This window comes from Eretmochelys imbricata, chromosome 14 (assembly GCF_965152235.1).
Source record: "Eretmochelys imbricata isolate rEreImb1 chromosome 14, rEreImb1.hap1, whole genome shotgun sequence".
NCBI lineage: Eukaryota > Metazoa > Chordata > Testudines > Cheloniidae > Eretmochelys > Eretmochelys imbricata.
In genome coordinates this window covers 35,905,787-35,922,865 of record NC_135585.1, presented here as the reverse complement: position 1 = coordinate 35,922,865, position 17,079 = coordinate 35,905,787, and the positions used below count along the sequence as shown (strand labels likewise).

General features: G+C 52.1%; 1 protein-coding gene and 1 long non-coding RNA gene across 2 annotated transcripts in view; both read left to right on the top strand.

Moving 5' to 3' along the window:
• LOC144273988 (C-type lectin domain family 2 member D-like) overlaps nucleotides 1–15,932 on the top strand; it is a 209,013-nt gene extending 193,081 nt beyond the window's left edge. Inside the window, exons 5-6 of the mRNA XM_077832710.1 lie at nucleotides 15,534–15,669; nucleotides 15,873–15,932. Coding sequence (XP_077688836.1) covers nucleotides 15,534–15,669; nucleotides 15,873–15,932 — 196 coding nt within the window. The remainder of the gene's footprint in view (nucleotides 1–15,533; nucleotides 15,670–15,872) is intronic.
• Nucleotides 10,606–13,697, top strand: LOC144275325 (uncharacterized). Its single transcript, XR_013348009.1, has 3 exons — nucleotides 10,606–10,742; nucleotides 11,505–11,608; nucleotides 13,615–13,697. It is a non-coding gene; the product is annotated as an uncharacterized LOC144275325 (long non-coding RNA).
• Nucleotides 15,933–17,079: the final 1,147 nt, after the last annotated feature.

The following is a 17,079-nucleotide window of genomic DNA, read 5'->3' as shown; positions in this document are numbered from 1 at the left end:
CCGTTGAGGGGCATTGTAAGAGGGATCAGCTCTTCTAGCTGGTTCCCCAACCCAAGTCTGTCTCCATGTAATGGGTCCCTCCCCCCACTCCGGTTTAGGGTTGCCAATTTTAATTGGACATATTCCTGAAGATTTTATTACATGACAATTAATCTTTAACTCTTGCAGACTCCCGGTCATCCTGGAGGATTGGCAATGCTACTCCAGTTTCCTGGGCCACACCCGTGTCCCCACCTAATGGATCCCTTCCTCTGGGTTCCTGGGTCAAGCGTCTGTCCTCCATTAGCAGGTCTCCTTCCCCATTCTCCAGGGCTGGGTCTCCATTCCTGTTTCTGGTTCCCTGGGCCTGGTCTCCGTCCCTGTCACACACTGTGGGGAGCTCAGATTCTTGTGAATCCTGTGGACTTCCAGGCTGCTGGGAGGGATGAGTCAGCAGCTTCCTGAAGACGAGTCGCGAGTAGGCAAACACTTTCCCTCTACTTTTCCAAAACCCACATTCGTATAGTGAGACTAGCACCCCCACCACTGCCACCACTCCACACACCAGGAGACGATTCCAGGACGCTGGCTCTGAAACTAAAGAGAGAGAAAGGCCCCATGACTAAGGGAGTCCATTAAATCATCCCACTGCTGCCATGAGTCTCCCAGAAGATGAAGACATTCCTGGGACACAGTAAGAGCTGAGTTGGGTCGTGTGCACATGGTCACCACTCAGAGCAGCGGGAATGAGATCTCCAGGCTCATTATCCTCAACAGCCAACGTGACGGAGGGAGAACGGTGAGCCCGGCAAAGCAGCCCCTGTTCCAGAGTCTGGGAACTGTGATTTTTAAAATGCTCCAGGATGGGGTCCCTCAGGTCTTAAGGTTAGAGGGGACGGTTAGGATCATCTACTCCAGCGTCTCCTGAAGCGTGGGGAAGGGCTAGCCATGGTGGGAAGGGTGGGGTTTGAAGATGTATACAAGAAAATGGGGGGTGGGGTCACTAACACATTGCTGACGGGTGAGGGGCACGATTGGTTTATTTGCCTTGAGGAAGGGGCTCAGCTTTTAAAAGTTTTGGGAAGAATAATTTAGTCTGAGCCCTGGCATAACCCAGGCAAGAGAACGTCGCCTACTGATTCCTGCACCCAGTTCAGTGATTTATGGCACTGACTTGGCATTGAGAGGGATTTTATCATACGCTGAAATCCAGCTGCAGAAGGGAAAGGGCATTAGAAGCTGAAAGACCCCAGAAGTGGCTCTGGTTTTCTACTCAAAATAACCACCCAGGGCTGATTTTCCCCAGCCCAGCACCTTGCAGTCATGCACCCAGCGACTAGTGACTTCGGTGTGCAGGCAGGCTCCCAAATCCAGACAGTGGGACTTCACATCCCCTTTCCCCTGGCGTCAGGGACTGCCCTGAGCGCCCATCCTGCAAACACATACACACCTGAGCCCTCCCACTGCGATCCAAGGCTACTCCTACAGATGGAATTAAACACGTGGCTAAAGCGTTTTCAGAGGTTCCAAAGAGCTGAGGCTCTGTGCAAAAGGAACATTACTTCAGTTATTCCAATCTTGGGTTTATGAGATGCCCCTGCCCGCCCCCCCGCTTCACAGCTGAGTCTCCCACCCAGTGGAATTCTCCAAGGAACTTCGCACTCCAAGAGACAGCGGTGCCTGAAGTGGCCATTAGCCTCTTAAGTCCCTTTGTGAATCCAGCCCTAATCAGGACAAGTCCTCAGCTCCCTGCACCTCTTCCGTTACCAGGGTCGCACGGTGCAGGTTTTCTCTCACCCATGAGACTTTGTTTTCAAAGGAAAGCTGAGATGCAGGAGATCAAGGTGGTGCTTCCAATGAACAAGTACCAGGTCACCCACCCCATGGGATTCAGCCTCGTATGGTCCTTGCTCCAGACCCCCAACTCTGTGGGTCTCAAGCAGGGGTACAGGTATGCCTGGGGCACACAGAGCTCTTCCGAGGAGTAGGTCAACTCATCTAGATATTGGCCTAGTTTTACAACGGGCTACATAAAAAGCACTAGCGAAGTCAGTGCAAACTAAAATTTCAGACAGACACTGACTTGTTCATACTGTTCTGTACGCCACTGTCAAGGTTCCTCCCCCACTCTGAACTCTAGGGTACAGATGTGGGGACCTGCATGAAAAAACCTCCTAAGCTTATCTTTACCAGCTTAGGTCAAAACTTCCCCAAGGTACAAAATATTCCCCCCCGTTGTCCTTGGACTGGCCGCTACCACCACCAAACTAATACTGGTTACTGGGGAAGAGCTGTTTGGACGCGTCTTTCCCCCCAAAATACTTCCCAAAACCCTGCACCCCACTTCCTGGACAAGGTTTGGTAAAAAGCCTCACCAATTTGCCTAGGTGACTACAAACCCAGACCCTTGGATCTTAAGAACAATGAACAATCCTCCCAACACTTGCACCCCCCCTTTCCTGGGAAATGTTGGATAAAAAGCCTCACCAATTTGCATAGGTGACCACAGACCCAAACCCTTGGATCTGAGAACAATGAAAAAGCATTCAGTTTTTTACAAGAAGACTTTTAATAAAAAAATAGAAGTAAATAGAAATAAAGAAATCCCCCCTGTAAAATCAGGATGGTAGATATCTTACAGGGTAATTAGATTAAAAACATAGAGAACCCCTCTAGGCAAAACCTTAAGTTACAAAAAAGATACACAGACAGAAATAGTTATTCTATTCAGCACAATTCTTTTCTCAGCCATTTAAAGAAATCATAATCTAACACATACCTAGCTAGATTACTTACTAAAAGTTCTAAGACTCCATTCCTGGTCTATCCCTGGCAAAAGCAGCATACAGACAGACTATAGACAGACACACAGACCCTTTGTTTCTCTCCCTCCTCCCAGCTTTTGAAAGTATCTTGTCTCCTCATTGGTCATTTTGGTCAGGTGCCAGCGAGGTTACCTTTAGCTTCTTAACCCTTTACAGGTGAGAGGAGCTTTCCCCTGGCCAGGAGGGATTTCAAAGGGGTTTACCCTTCCCTTTATATTTATGACAGCCACACACGGACATGTAAGTACAATACTTATTTCCAATGGGTTTATTTTATAATTATTTGGTACAAATGAGTCAGCAATTTTTCAGCAATAGTGGCTATGGCAACATTTGTATTTTCATGTCGGATTTTCTAAGCAAGTCCTTTTTAAGTCAGGAGAAACTTGGGGTACGCAAGACAAATCAGACTCCTGAAAGGGGTGCAGTGGTCTGGAAAGGTTGAGAGCCACTGCCCTAACTCACCTCACAGCCTGGGACGTCTTCTCGACTGACGCTCCGCAGGGAAGTTAGAGATGAAGGACAACACCAGAGCCCAGCTTCCCATTACGGGGAGGGGGAGGAAAGACTCACCCCTGGGCCTTTCCTTGAAACAGGGACCCACAGTGACACGGACTCTCTCTCACTCTGCAGCTTCTCAGGCTCTGCTGATGGGAACAGCTGCGGGTGGAAAAAAGGCAGCCAGGTTCTGTCTGAGACGTGTGCCGCGGAGCTCAAATGGATCTGCCAGAAAGAAGCGGCCATGATATAAACAGTGCAACTGAGGATCCACATTTGTGTAGCTGTAATGTGAAGTACCCCCCTGTTCAGTCTCCTGGGTAGGGCCCTACCAAATTCACCCATCCAGTTTGGTAAATTTCATGCTCATGAGATTTTTAAAAGTCCTTTAAATTTCACAGTTTTAGCTATTTCAATCTGAAATATCACCCTGTTGTAACTGTGTGGATCCCATCCCAGAAGAGGGTCAAGGGGGGGGTCTCAGGGCTATTGGGGGAGGGGTGTCACGGTATTGCGACCCTGACTTCGGCACTGCTCCTGGCAGTGGTGCTACCTTCAGAGCTGGGCTCCCGGCCGGCAGCCACGGAGCTTTCTGCTGCTGGGGGAGGTTCCTGGCGGTGGCTCTGGTCTGGCCCTGGGAGCAGTCCATGCAGGGGACGAGGTCCAGTTTCTCCCCAGCCCAGCCCGAACTTGCATCTAGAGCCTGGCACACGGTAGGAGCCCCTGCCCGGGATGCTCCCAGCCCTGCCCCTCCCCTGTTCCAGGGTTCAGCACTCAGAGGTTAAAAGGGCCTGGAGCTGGTGGGTGGCGGGGTTCTCTCCTGACCACCGTGCTCGGGGCAGTTGCCCACAGCACCCATCCGTAAGATCGGCCCTTCCCCTCCCCCTCCCCCACCATGCCACCCTCAATTCTGCACTGTTGCTGGCAGCAGCGCTGCCTTCAGAGCTGGGCACCAGACCAGCAGCTGCTGCTCTCTGGCCGCTCAGCTCTGAAGGCAGCATAGACATAAGGGGGCAGTACTGGGACATATTCCCCCCCTCTCCCGCCGAGCCAGATTTCACAGTCTGTGATGCATTTTTCATGGTCATGAATTTGGTAAAGCCCTACTCACGGGGCGGGACTGGGGCTTTAGGCAGAGCAGAACTCTGGGCGGTGCTGGGACTCAGGTGCCCCGCGCAGTCACAGTTCCTCTTCTCGGTCCTCCTCACTGGGCTGGGGCCTTGGGGTGTAATTTTTAACTGCCCCAAACCTGCAGTAAGTTAATACCCTGCAATGCTTCCCAGGGTACCCAGGGCTGGGAGGCACCTCGCCACCACCTGCCCTTTGCCTGAGGGAGCCTTGTCTGTGCCTGCCAGGGGTCAGCTCCCCCACTCCACTGGCCACACGCACTCGCTGCTGGGCCTGCCGTCACTGCAGGGTAGCAATAGGCCCACTCTGCCCTCAAGCCCTCTGAGCATCTGTCTGGAGCGTCCAGTCCCTGGTCCCCTGGGCACTGGCAGGATTCACAGATTCACTGTTTCCAAAGGAACAGTAACATCCTCGGCCCCAGCTTACCAGTCCAGCTCAGATCACTGCTCCACTTAACACACAGCACTGCCATAGGCTCACAGCGAAATCATGCCTCAGTTCAACAAAGCCAAGAGTCAAGTGGAAGTGTTGGAAACAAATGGTTACATATAACATAGTCATAACATGTGTTCTAGAGCCTAGACCTAACAAACAAGGTATTCTCCTGTCTAGCCAAGTACAGCTCACCCGAAATCCTTGCAGCACTTCACAGCCAGGCAGCCTCGGACCCTTAATTCATGAGACATGCGTACTGTCAGTTTGTCTCCGAGGGGACGGATCCAGTAGGTCTCTGCACACCGAGAGAGATCAGGCCGATCCTTTGTCTTTATGCTTCAACACCACAGATGGACACACACACAGCCCCCTGCTGTAAGTTTCTTCCTGTAGATTTCCCTTTTTTGTGGATTTTGCAATCTAATTTTACACCTGGCTCAGTGCGCAAAGAGACGTCCAACATCAGGCACACGATACACAGAGGGCCAGACAGGGCGGTAACTTCAGTTGTCTCCTGTCTGAAAGGAGCATCTGGGGTACATCACCTCCCGTGACCTGCCTTAACTCCAAGACCTTAAGGGCATCGTTGTCCGTCTAGAGACACAGCTCCTTACATAGTATCGGTACAGAGGTCTTGCTCCGATTATGGTGACCATTGGGCGACTGGCTCTTGACACAGAGCTGGCACACCCGCTTTTGTGAACTATTCTGTAGACCACTGTGACGATCAGGCATCTCAATCAGGGTACATGTACTCCTGGCGATATGCAGAGACCTTCCAGGGGATACATCAACTCATCCAGATATTTACCTAGTTTTAAAACAGGCTACATAAAAAGCACTAGCAAAGTCAGTAAAAACTAAAATTTCAGATCGTGACTTGTTTACACTGCTCCTGAAAGAGGTACAGTCATCTGGAAAGGTTTAAAACGACTGATGTAAAGATCAGACCCAGGGAATTCCTGGAAAACCTTCTGTGCTGCCTGCCACTTGGCACCAAGGGGTCCCTGGGTCACATGCATCTTTCCCCCAAACTCCATCTCTGCGCAGGCTCAGCTCCTCTCTCCTGCAAGGAGGGAACTGAAGCCAAGGCCATGCAATAGCGCTGTCTGCAGTGTCTTGAGAGAGTGCGCGCCAACCTCAGGGCAGACTGCTGGGAACCAGGGCACAAATCCAAACTGGCTGAGAATTCTAGACATAGATTTCACCAACCAAACATGCAGGGTAACCTCCTTCGGCATCCTAACAGCCTAGCCATGCTGTCCCCTTGGGTACTCCGATCTGTCTCGCAACCTAGGTGAGCCTGCCTTTGAGAGACAGATGGTCTCTCACATTCAGAATCACAACAGTATTCAGGTTACTCCCAGTCCCACAGGTCCAGGCACCCCAGGTGAACTGCACCTTAGATGTCACACCAAAGACTGCGCACATAGCCAGTCTTATTATATGACAATTTATTCAAAAGGAAATAAGATTTATTTACAAGGCTAAAGCAGGTGAACATACATACCTTTTGAAACTTTGTAGCTTAGTTGTGTAACAGAAGCATCTATAGCAGACATGGGGACTTTGGCATGACCTGCCACCTGGTCTGTCTGTGTCACACCTACCCCCTCCCTGCCCTTTTCAAACCCACTGGGCTCCAGGAAGGGAGAGAACAGACATTTCTCCTCTTACTCCTACGTTCCAGGCCCTAGGTGTTCCAAGAGGAGTGTAACAGGAGTCCTACTCCCTTGGCAGGTGCAGCGCTCTTAAAAAATGGCAAATTAAAACTAGTTTAAAACGTTCATTCTTTCATCCAAAGCAATATCTGGCAACAAAAACCAGGAACTGGTGGTGTAAACCTGCAAACTTCAAAATCAATTGGGTTTTCAAAACACCCCAAAAACTGACCCATAAAAAAATCTTTTTAAAAAGTTGCTGGGGTGGGGGGGGGATGGAGAACATCCCCCCTCAGCTCTATTCCAGACCATAAAATGGGAATGAGGAATATTTTTAAAAGATTCCATAGATAATTTTCTGTAATAAAAAGCTTCCGTGGGGGAATGTCAGGGCAGTGAAAGCTGAGGCTGGTGCCTTGGCTCAGGCAGAGTTCCTGGTGCAGCTGAGGAGGGGTAGGAAAGCCTGGATTTGAGCCGTTCCACTGGCAGAAAAAGAGACGGCAAGGGTGGGGGGACAAGATGTGCAAATAGCATCTCTGGTTTTCACCTGAGTCCACAGTGCTCTGCCCAGTGATGCGCAGAGCATTCCCCGATATTCCGGAATTGCTCAGATGTGATGGTCACAAGAAATCACAGTCCGGCTTTTCCAGGGCTATATTCTATAATACTCTTGTTACCAGCCCCCGTCCACGGCAGCCTCCTGTGCCTGTGTAAATGCATCTTGTTTGGTGCAGATCCAGGGTCTCTCACTGCTGCATCGCAAGCTGCTGACCGCACTCAGACCATTCAGATATGCGCAGTCTCCTCCTCCTCCGATCGGAAACCTGCAAGACAGAAGCCAGGGAGCTGGTGTCAGGTAGGAGTTGGACATTTCCCATCAGTCACAGGCAGGGAGAGACACTCTCGCACAGTGCAGGGAGCTGCTGCACTCACAGCCCCTCACGATTCCCCTTCCTGCACCTGCCACAGGCCCCAGCGAGAAAGGGGGCAGTGGGGCAGCAAGGCCAGGAAAGGTTCTAAGATCAACTGACCTCCATGGAGCATTTATGCCGGGTGGGTATTAATCCAGTTCCTACTCCGTCCCAGGCGCAGGTTCCAGGTGACTCTCATCGTGGCGAGGAGCAGCAGTAACGCCGCACAGAACAGCTGGGTCCAGGGCTCTCTGGACAGTTTATACTATTGGCCTTCACAAGATCCTCTGGGAACAAGCTCCACAGGTTGACTGTGTGTTGTATGAAGAAATACTTCCTTTTGTTTGTGTCAGACCTGCTGCCTATTCATTCATCCGATGAAGTGAGCTGTAGCTCACGAAAGCTCATGCTCAGATAAATTGGTTAGTCTCTAAGGTGCCACAAGTCCTCCTTTTCTTTTTGCGAATACAGACTAACACGGCTGTTACTCTGAAACCTGTCATTTAATTGTGTGACCGCTAGGTCTTGTGTTACGTGAAGGAGTAAACAACACTTCCCTCTGCACTTTCTCGACCCCACTCATGAATGCTCCGAGGTCAGGCCCAGGAAGGTGGAGCCCGGTGAGCTGTGTCCTGCAGACAGGCTGCTCCCAGAGAGCAGACTTCCCCAGAGTCTTGCCTGGCTTCATGGGGAGCAGCTCCAGAGCATCGCCCAGGGACTCTGTGACATCCCCCTAGCCCGGAAATGGAGAGAGGGAGAGGAAGAGGGGGAGGGGACGGAGAACCCCCCCCGCAGCCCCGAGTTTTTTTGCTAACCAACACTTCCTAAAAGTGTGGTGGTGGGGGGGGGCGGAGTCAGCGCGAGGCTTTAAAAGGCCCTAGTCGAAACCCACAGATGCTGCGGAGGCTCCGGGCGCAGACGGTCGCTGCTGAGCTGGTGAGAAACGTGCGAGGCGTGCTGGAGACTGGGGGGGACAGGGGCTGGACACCCCCCCGCCTGAACCCCGACTCCCATCGTCTCTGTCCTCTTCCTCCCGCTTGCTGGGCTCTGGAGGGGGGGAGCGCCCCTTCCCTTCTTCTCCTCTCTGGGCTGGTGGCGGGGGGCTCCATTTTTCCCCCTTCCTTCTCCTCTAAGGGCAGGGCCTGTTTTAGGTGTCTGGTGGCTCTCCCCACTCCCCTGGTGGGTCGGGTCCATAGCAGATCAGGTCTCTGAAGCCCTGGGGTTGGAGGGGCCGATGGCGTTTAAGGGGGTTCAATCATTATGGCACCGCCTCTGGCAGGGGGTTGGGCTGCTGGGCAGGGAATGAGAAACCACAAATTGTGCCCCACCCCCCACTGACCTGTCCTGCTGGGTCCGTCTCGACTTTCAGATCGGCTGGAGAGTCCGGAGCAGGGTGTGGGGGGAAGCAGGGCCAGGACCCCCGCCCCAGCTTGGCTTCGCTGCTGCTGAATCGGACCCAGTCACAGAGAGGTGCTGACCCCAGCCCAGCGTCTCCAGCAGCATGTGCTGCCTGAGCGTCGCTGAGAGAGACGATGGGGCCAGCAGCTGGACCTGCTGGGAGCGAAGAGCCGCTGAGGGAGTGGCCTGTTGAGGGCAGTGGAGACCTGGAGACTGGAGGGGAGCCAGGTAATGGGGTGTCACTGTCAGGGAACAGGCTGGAGAGAGACACTGAGGCTGCCCCACATGGCGCCAGGCTCTCAGTGGCAGCAGCCAGTGCCCAGCAATGCCCCATCTGTGGGCAGCAGGGACTGGATCACCCCCCGGGGCTCTCAGGGCACCGATCCCTGGCTCACAGCTGCTGTCTGGCGCACACAGCGGTGGCCGTGGGGCTGTGCAGGGCCCTCCTGGGCTGGGTGTGTCAGACCCCCTGTGACAGCCCTGGCCCATCTCTGCCTGGTTCGTTCTCCCCACTTCTGCTGTGTATGGCCAGTGTGAGACCCCAGTGTGCGGGGACAGGGCACTCGGCAGTGTGGGCCCAGCCAGCGCTTGGCAGGGGGCAGAATGGGGGTGGGGATGGTGCAGGGGGGCAGTTTGAGCAACTGCCACCAGGACATGCGGGTCCTTATCTCTGTGCCCCTGAGCTCACCAGGCCTCCTGGCAGCCTGGCTGGGAGTGCCCAGGGGAGGGCACTGGGCTGAGGGGAAGGAGAGGCCAGCCCCAGCCTGCCTGGCCTTCCGGGCTCCTCTCCCAGAGCGTCTGACGGAGGGAGCAATCAACAGAACGGTGCATGTTCGAGTCCAGTGGTTCTCAGCCTTTCCAGAGGACTGTTGCCCTGTCAGGAGGCTGATTTGTCTTGCACTCTCCTAAGTTTCATCTCACTTAAAAACAACTTGCTTCCAAAATCGGACATAAAAATACACACGTGCCACAGCCACTATTCCTGAAAAATTGCTGACTCTCTCTGATTGTTGCGTAATTAATTTTGAAATAGATCAATTGGACTATCAACGCTGTATCTTTCTGTGTATAGTCTATCGAGCAGTATAAACGAGTCATTGTCTGTAGGAAATTTTAGCTTGTACTGACTTAGTGCTTTTTATGTAGCCTGTCGTAACACGAGGCAAATCTCTTGATGAGTTGATGTGCCCCATGGAAGACCTCTGCTTACCCCCAGGGGTACACGAACCGGTGGGTGAGAACCACTGTTCTAAGGCAGCTCCAGCCCTGGTGCCGTCGGGGAGACGTGTCCTCGCAGCCCTGCCTGACGGGTCCAGTCCAGGCTAGCAGAACTCCTTGGGGTACTAGACCTGGCAAATCATGTTGCAGTTAATCTCCTACCCATTAATTATTGCCCCCCTGCTGGCCCCCTGGTAACTGTCCCCTCCCTCTGCAGCTCTCTGCCCACCCCGTGTTGTAACGCTGAGCTTGGGCCCAGCTCTCTGTCCTGGGCTTCATGGCATGAGTGGTTTGTCAGCTGCATCCCTGTTGAATGTGAACCCAAGATAGGGAGACCAGAGTCAGATAACCCCCATCCGGAGCTGGATTCCCAGCGTCCTCCTGGCTCCCTCACGGCCTTTCAGTACCCACCCTGGTTCGAGGTGTCTCAGAAGCCTGGGGCGCAGGGGCTGATCTCCCCCTGTTCTCCTCATTGGCGGGTAGCGGGTCTCGCTCACACCACGTGTCGCTGTCTCATTCTCAGTGTGGAGACCTCAGCTTCGGTCAGCTGAACCAGGGCCCGTTGCTGGAGCGGATACCGAGGGAAATGCTACTATTTCTCTGAGGCCGAAAGGAACTGGACCTGCAGCCTGACCTACTGCTCTGCGCTCAGCGCCTCCCTGGCTGAGATCAGCAGTGAGCAGGAAATGGTGCGAGATGCTTGAACTGCAATGTTCTGGTCTTGGCTCAGCAGCTGCTGCAGGAGAACCTGGGCTCGAGGAGCAGCTCTGAAGTAATGAGCTTCCAGTTGCTGAATGCCAGGCCTGGCTGGCTGGCCCGGGGCACCTCTAGTGTCTGTGTCTGACTGCAGGGATCACTCACTGTCAGCCCTCTCAAAAGGAGACCGCCCCTCTCTCGGGCTAGGCTGCCTTGAGTGTCTTCTGGGTGGCATGGGGCCAAAGGGGTACTGAGATCCCAGATTGACTTGAAGAGCCAGTGCTCTTGGGTAGCCAGATGAGGATGGGGGGGCAGGAGGGCTCCTTTTAGCCCTGGCCCCTTCTAGCTGAGGATTTGGTGGCTCTACTCTCATCCCTGGCCCTTCCCAGCATCCCTTATTGAGCTCAGCTGGGCTCTTTCCTTCCCCTTCCCCTTCCCCTTCCCCTGTGATGGGGAGGGGAGCTCAGCTGTTCTGTAAGGCGAGGCTTTGACACAGAATGTGGCCTTCTATAGAGAGGTGCTGGGGCAGCTTAGACCCAGCAGCACCCAAGAGGTGCTCCAGCCCTGGGCGGATTGGTGTGAGGGGGAGCTGGGGTTGGGATGGGAAAGTTAATACTGAATTACCCAGAGCTGGGCAAGAGGGAGGTGAAAATCCCCAGCCGTTCCCTGAAAACAGAGCCCGTCAGTGTATCCCTGTGAGTCTCTGGTGCACATAGCCTGTGCTCTGACCCCACCTCTCCCTCTGCTGTTTTTAGGCTTTCCTGCTGCGCTATAAAGGCAGACTTGACCACTGGATTGGCCTCTGGAGGGACCCTGGGCAGCTCTGGAAATGGGCCAATGGCACCAAATTCAACAACCTGTAAGTCCTCTGTGAATTCCCTGGGCTTTGGGTCCCTGGCGTCTGAGATAGCGAGTTCAGGCCGACGCACCAGTCAGTGCTATGTACTCTGTGTATTAGTGATGGGTGGAAGCAAGTGTTGTCTGCTGGGAGACTGGCCAAAGCTTTCAGATCTGTCTGGCTTTAGTGGGGCCATCTGCGTTAAAGATGCCTGATAGTCACAAATGCTGAGTGCCTGGGGCTGCCATGAGAAGTGGGGTACAGTAGAGATGGCCCAGACAAGGCCCAAGAGGGATTTCAGTGGGATGTGGGTGTGATCAAATAACCAAACCCCAGTTGATCCGATAGCAGGGTTTGACCCTGGACCATCAGCGCTGAAGGAACGGCAGAGTAGGTCACGCTGGCGGGGGAGTGGCACTACATGTCCAGGAAAGCATAGAGTAAATTAGAGTAAAAATCTTAAAGAAATCCAACTGTATCCTAGCATCTCTCAGAATAGAAATTCCACACTTGAAGAATAGGAATCTAGCAGCAGGAATATACTACTGACCAGGATGGGGACTGTGAAATTTACGGAGATTAGAGAGGCTACAAAAGTAGAAAACCGAATAATAATGGGGGTTTTCAACTATCCCCATATTGTCTGGGAACATGTCCCCTCTGGATGGGATGCAGAGAAGTGATTTTTAGACACCATCAATGACGGCTTGTTGGAGCAGCTAATCCTGGCACCCACAAGGGAAGGGGCAATTCTTGATTTAGGCCTAAGTGGAGCACAGGGTCCGGTCCAAGTGGGGAATGTAGCTGAACTGCTCGATAATAGTGACCATAATGTAATTAAATTTAACATTTAACAGCTCACTTCATCGGATACATTCAGTGGAAAATAACAGTGAGTAAATTTATATACACACAGAACATGAAAAAATGAGTGTTTAACATGCATACTGTAAGGAGAGTGATCACTTAAGATGAGCTATTACCAGCGGGGGAGTGGGGTGGGGGGAGAGAGAGAAAACCTTTTGAAGTGATAATCAAGGTGGGCCATTTCCAGCACATTTCCAGGAGTTTACAAGAGCATGTGAGGAACAGTGGTGGTGGTGGGGGGGTGGGGGGGATAAATAGTTATAAACACCCATTTTTTCATGTTCTGTGTATATATAAATTTACTCACTGTTATTTTCCACTGAATGCATCCGATGAAGTGAGTTGTAGCTCACGAAAGCTTCTGCTCAACTAAATTGGTTAGTCTCTAAGGTGCCACAAGTCCTCCTTTTCTCCTTGCGAATACAGACTAACACGGCTGCTACTCTGAAACCTGTCACAATTAAATGAATAGGCAGCAGGTCTGACACAAACAAAAGGAAAAAGAAAAAGAGTACTTGTGGCACCTTAGAGACTAACCAATTTATTTGAGCATGAGCTTTTGTGAGCTACAGCTCACTTCATCGGATGCATACTGTGGAAACTGCAGAAGACATTATATACACACAGAGACCATGAAACAATACCTCCTCCCACTCCACTCTCCTGCTGGTAATAGCTTATCTAAAGTGATCATCAAGTTGGGCCATTTCCAGCACAAATCCAGGTTTTCTCACCCCCCCCCCCACCCCCATACACACAGAAACTCACTCTCCTGCTGGCAATAGCTCATCCAAACTGACCACTCTCCTTACAATGTGCATGATAATCAAGGTGGGTCATTTCCAGCATAAATACAAGTTTAACCAGAACGTCGCGGGGGTGGTGGGGGAAAGAAAAAAACAAGGGGAAATAGGCTACCTTGCATAATGACTTAGCCACTCCCAGTCTCTGTTTAAGCCTAAATTAATAGTATCCAATTTGCAAATGAATTCCAATTCAGCAGTTTGTCGCTGGAGTCTGGATTTGAAGTTTTTTTGTTGTAAGATAGCGACCTTCATGTCTGTGATTGCGTGACCAGAGAGATTGAAGTGTTCTCCGACTGGTTTATGAATGTTATAATTCTTGACATCTGATTTGTGTCCATTTATTCTTTTACGTAGAGACTGTCCAGTTTGACCAATGCACATGGCAGAGGGGCATTGCTGGCACATGATGGCATATATCACATTGGTGGATGTACAGGTGAACTAGCCTCTGATAGTGTGGCTGATGTTATTAGGAAGTATTTCTTCACACAACACACAGTCAACCTGTGGAGCTTGTTGCCAGGGGATGTTGTGAAGGCCAATAGTATAACTCTGTTCAAACAAGAAGTAGATCAGTTCACAGAGGATAGCTCGACCAGTTCCTACCAGCCAGGATGGTCAGGGATGCAACCCCATGTTCTGAGTGTCCATAAACATCTGACTGCCAGAAGCTGGGTGTGAATGGGATGGATCACTCGATACTGACCCTGTTCTGTTCATTCCCTCGGAAGCACCTACCGCTGGCCAGTATCGGAGGACAGGACACTGGGCTAGATGGGCCATTGGTCTGACCCATGTGGCCAGTCTTAGGTACTTACAGCTGAATGGCATTTTTAAAAGAGCCCTTTGCGGTTGATGGGAAGCTAGAAAATGTGCCCAGAGGAGGCTTAGAAAACAAGTCAGTTGATGACCTGTTTTATCCCAGTCAGATATTTTCACATATTCCAGCAAGGATGCCCTGGTGTCGGCAGCAGTCTGTCTTTGTGATTGCCTCATGAGCCCATCTGTTAGCCGGCCTGTTTGGGGTCTGTCCACACCGCAGCTGGCACCATGCCGTTGCAGAGAAACTAAATGAAATCTTTGCAGCAGTCTTCACGGCTGAGCATGTGAGGGAGATTCCCAAACCTGAGCCGTCCTTTTTAGGTGACAAATCTGAGGAACTGTCCCAGATGGAGGTGTCATTAGAGGAGGTTTTGGAACAAATTGAGAAACTAAACAGTAACAAGTCACCAGGACCAGGAACTCCAATGTGAAATGGCAGGACTACTCACTGTAGTCTGTAACCTATCATTTAAATCCGCTTCTGTACCCGATGACTGGAGGATAGCTAATGTGACGCCAATTTACCGGAACTGGGTAAACAGGCGTCTCAGTGGGGTGTTAACCCTGAAATCTGCCACCCTGCGGACGCCCGCCCCAGCAGAAGGCTCTGGGTGCATCATTGCCATCCCCTCAGAGCTCGTCTGGGGTGATGCTGGTGGGGGAGCCACCCACAGCCATCTGCTCAGGTGGCTGTGAGCTGGGCTCTCCCTTCTCTGGGGCAGATCTCACCCCGAGCCAGAGGCTGGTGGCCTGAGGGCAGGGAGATCCCGGCCTGCCCAAAGAGTAGTGCTGGGCCTTCTCCTAGCCGAGCACATGTCTACTGTGAGTAGCCAGGATGGGACCATGGGGAAGGATTTCCCTGTGGGCCTGGATCCCACCCTGTTCCCAGGTGGGAAGCGCTGGCCTCCAGCTCTGACGGGAAGCTCTGTGTGAGTGGCTGGGGTCACCCCATGGCCGCTGGGTTTGTGCTGCTGGCATTTCACTCCAGCCGCCCCCTGCAATACAGCCTGTCCTGACAGGCCTCTGGCCTGAGAGCTGATGTAAACTGTCCAGGGAGCCCTGGACCCAGCTCTTCTGTGCAGCATTACTCCTGCTCCTCGCCACGCTGAGAGTCACCTGGAACCTGCGCCCGGGGCAGTTTGGGTGGGTTGGGCCTGCAGGGGCCCATCCAGACCCAGCTGGGTGTGTGCGGGGGGAGAGTAGGAACTGGGTTAATACCCACCCGGCATAAATGCTCCATGGAGGTCAGTTGATCTTAGAACCTTTCCTGGCCTTGCTGCCCCACTGCCCCCTTTCTAGCTGGGGCCTGTGGCATGTACAGGAAGGGGAATTGTGAGGGGCTGTGAGTGCAGCAGCTCCCTGCACTGTGCGAGAGCGTCTCTCCCTGCCTGTGACTGATGGGAAATGTCCAACTCCTACCTGACACCAGCTCCCTGGCTTCTCTCTTGCAGGTTTCCGATAGGAGGAGGAGGAGACTGCGCATATCTGAACGATGTGAATGGGGTCAGAAGCTGGCGATGCACCAGTGAGAGACCCTGGATCTGCACCAAACCCGATGCGTTTACACATTCACAGGAGGCTGCCATGGTAGGGGGCTTGTAAGGAGAGTACTGTGGAATTAGTCCCGGAAAAGCCGGGCTGATCTCTTTACAAGATCACATCTGAGCAATTCCGGAATATCAGGGAATGCTCTGTGCATCACTGGGGAGAGCACTGTGGACTTAGGTGAAAACCAGAGATGCTATTTGCACATCTTGTCCCCCCACCCGTGCCATCTCTTTTTCCGCCAGTGGAACGGCTCAAATCCAGCCTTTCTAACCTACCTCAGCTGGACCAGGAGCTCTGCCTAACTGAGCCAAGGCACCAGCCTCAGCTTTCGCTGCCCTGACATTCCCCCACAGAAGCTTTTTACTCTAGAAAATTTTGTATGGAATCTTTGAAAAATATTCATCATTCCCATTCGGTGGTCTGGCATAGAGCTATGGGGGGATGTTCTACATTCCCGCGCCACTGCCTCCCCCCCCCCCCCCCCCCGCCCAGGAACTTTTTAACAAAGTTTTTTTTATGGGTCAGTTTTTGGGGTCTTTTGAAAACCCAATTGATTTTGAAGTTTGCAGGTTTACACCACCAGTTCCTTTTTTTTGCTGTTGCCAGATATTGCTTTGGATAAAAGCACGAATGTTTTAAACTGGTTTTAATTTTCCATTTTTAGTTTTAAGAGCGCTGTACCTGCCAAGGGAGTAGACCCCCTGTTACACTCCTCGTGGGACACCTAGGGCCTGGAACGTAGGAGCAAGAGGAGAAATGTCTGTTCTCTCCCTTCCTGGAGCCCAGTGGGTTTGAAAAGGGCAGGGAGGGGGTAGGTGTGACACAGACAGACCAGGTGCCAGGTCATGCCAAAGTCCCCATGTCTGCTATAGATGCTTCTGTTACCTTTTGAAACTTTGTAGCTTCATTGTGTATGTATGTTTACCCTCTTTAGCCTTGTAAATAAATCTTATTTGCTTTTTAATAAATTGTCATATAATAAGACTGGCTACATGCGCTGTCTTTGGTGTGATGTCTAAGGTGCAGTTCACCTGGGGTGCCTGGGCCTGTGGGACTGGGAGTAACCTGAATACTGTTGTGATTCTGAGTGTGAGAGACCATCTGTCTCTCAAAGGCAGGCTCACCTGGGTTGCGAGACAGATCGGAGTACCCAAGGGGACTGAATGGCTAGGCTGTAAGGATGCCGGAGGAGGTTACCCTGCATGTTTGGTTGGTGAAATCTAGGTCTAGAATTCTCAGCCAGTTTGGATTTGTGCCCTGGTTCCCAGCAGTCTGCCCTGAGGTTGGCGCGCACTCTCTCAAGACACTGCAGACAGCGCTATTGCACGGCCTTGGCTTCAGTTCCCTCCTTAGAATCATAGAATCATAGAATCATAGAATATCAGGGTTGGAAGGGACCCCTGAAGGTCATCTAGTCCAACCCCCTGCTCGAAGCAGGACCAATTCCCA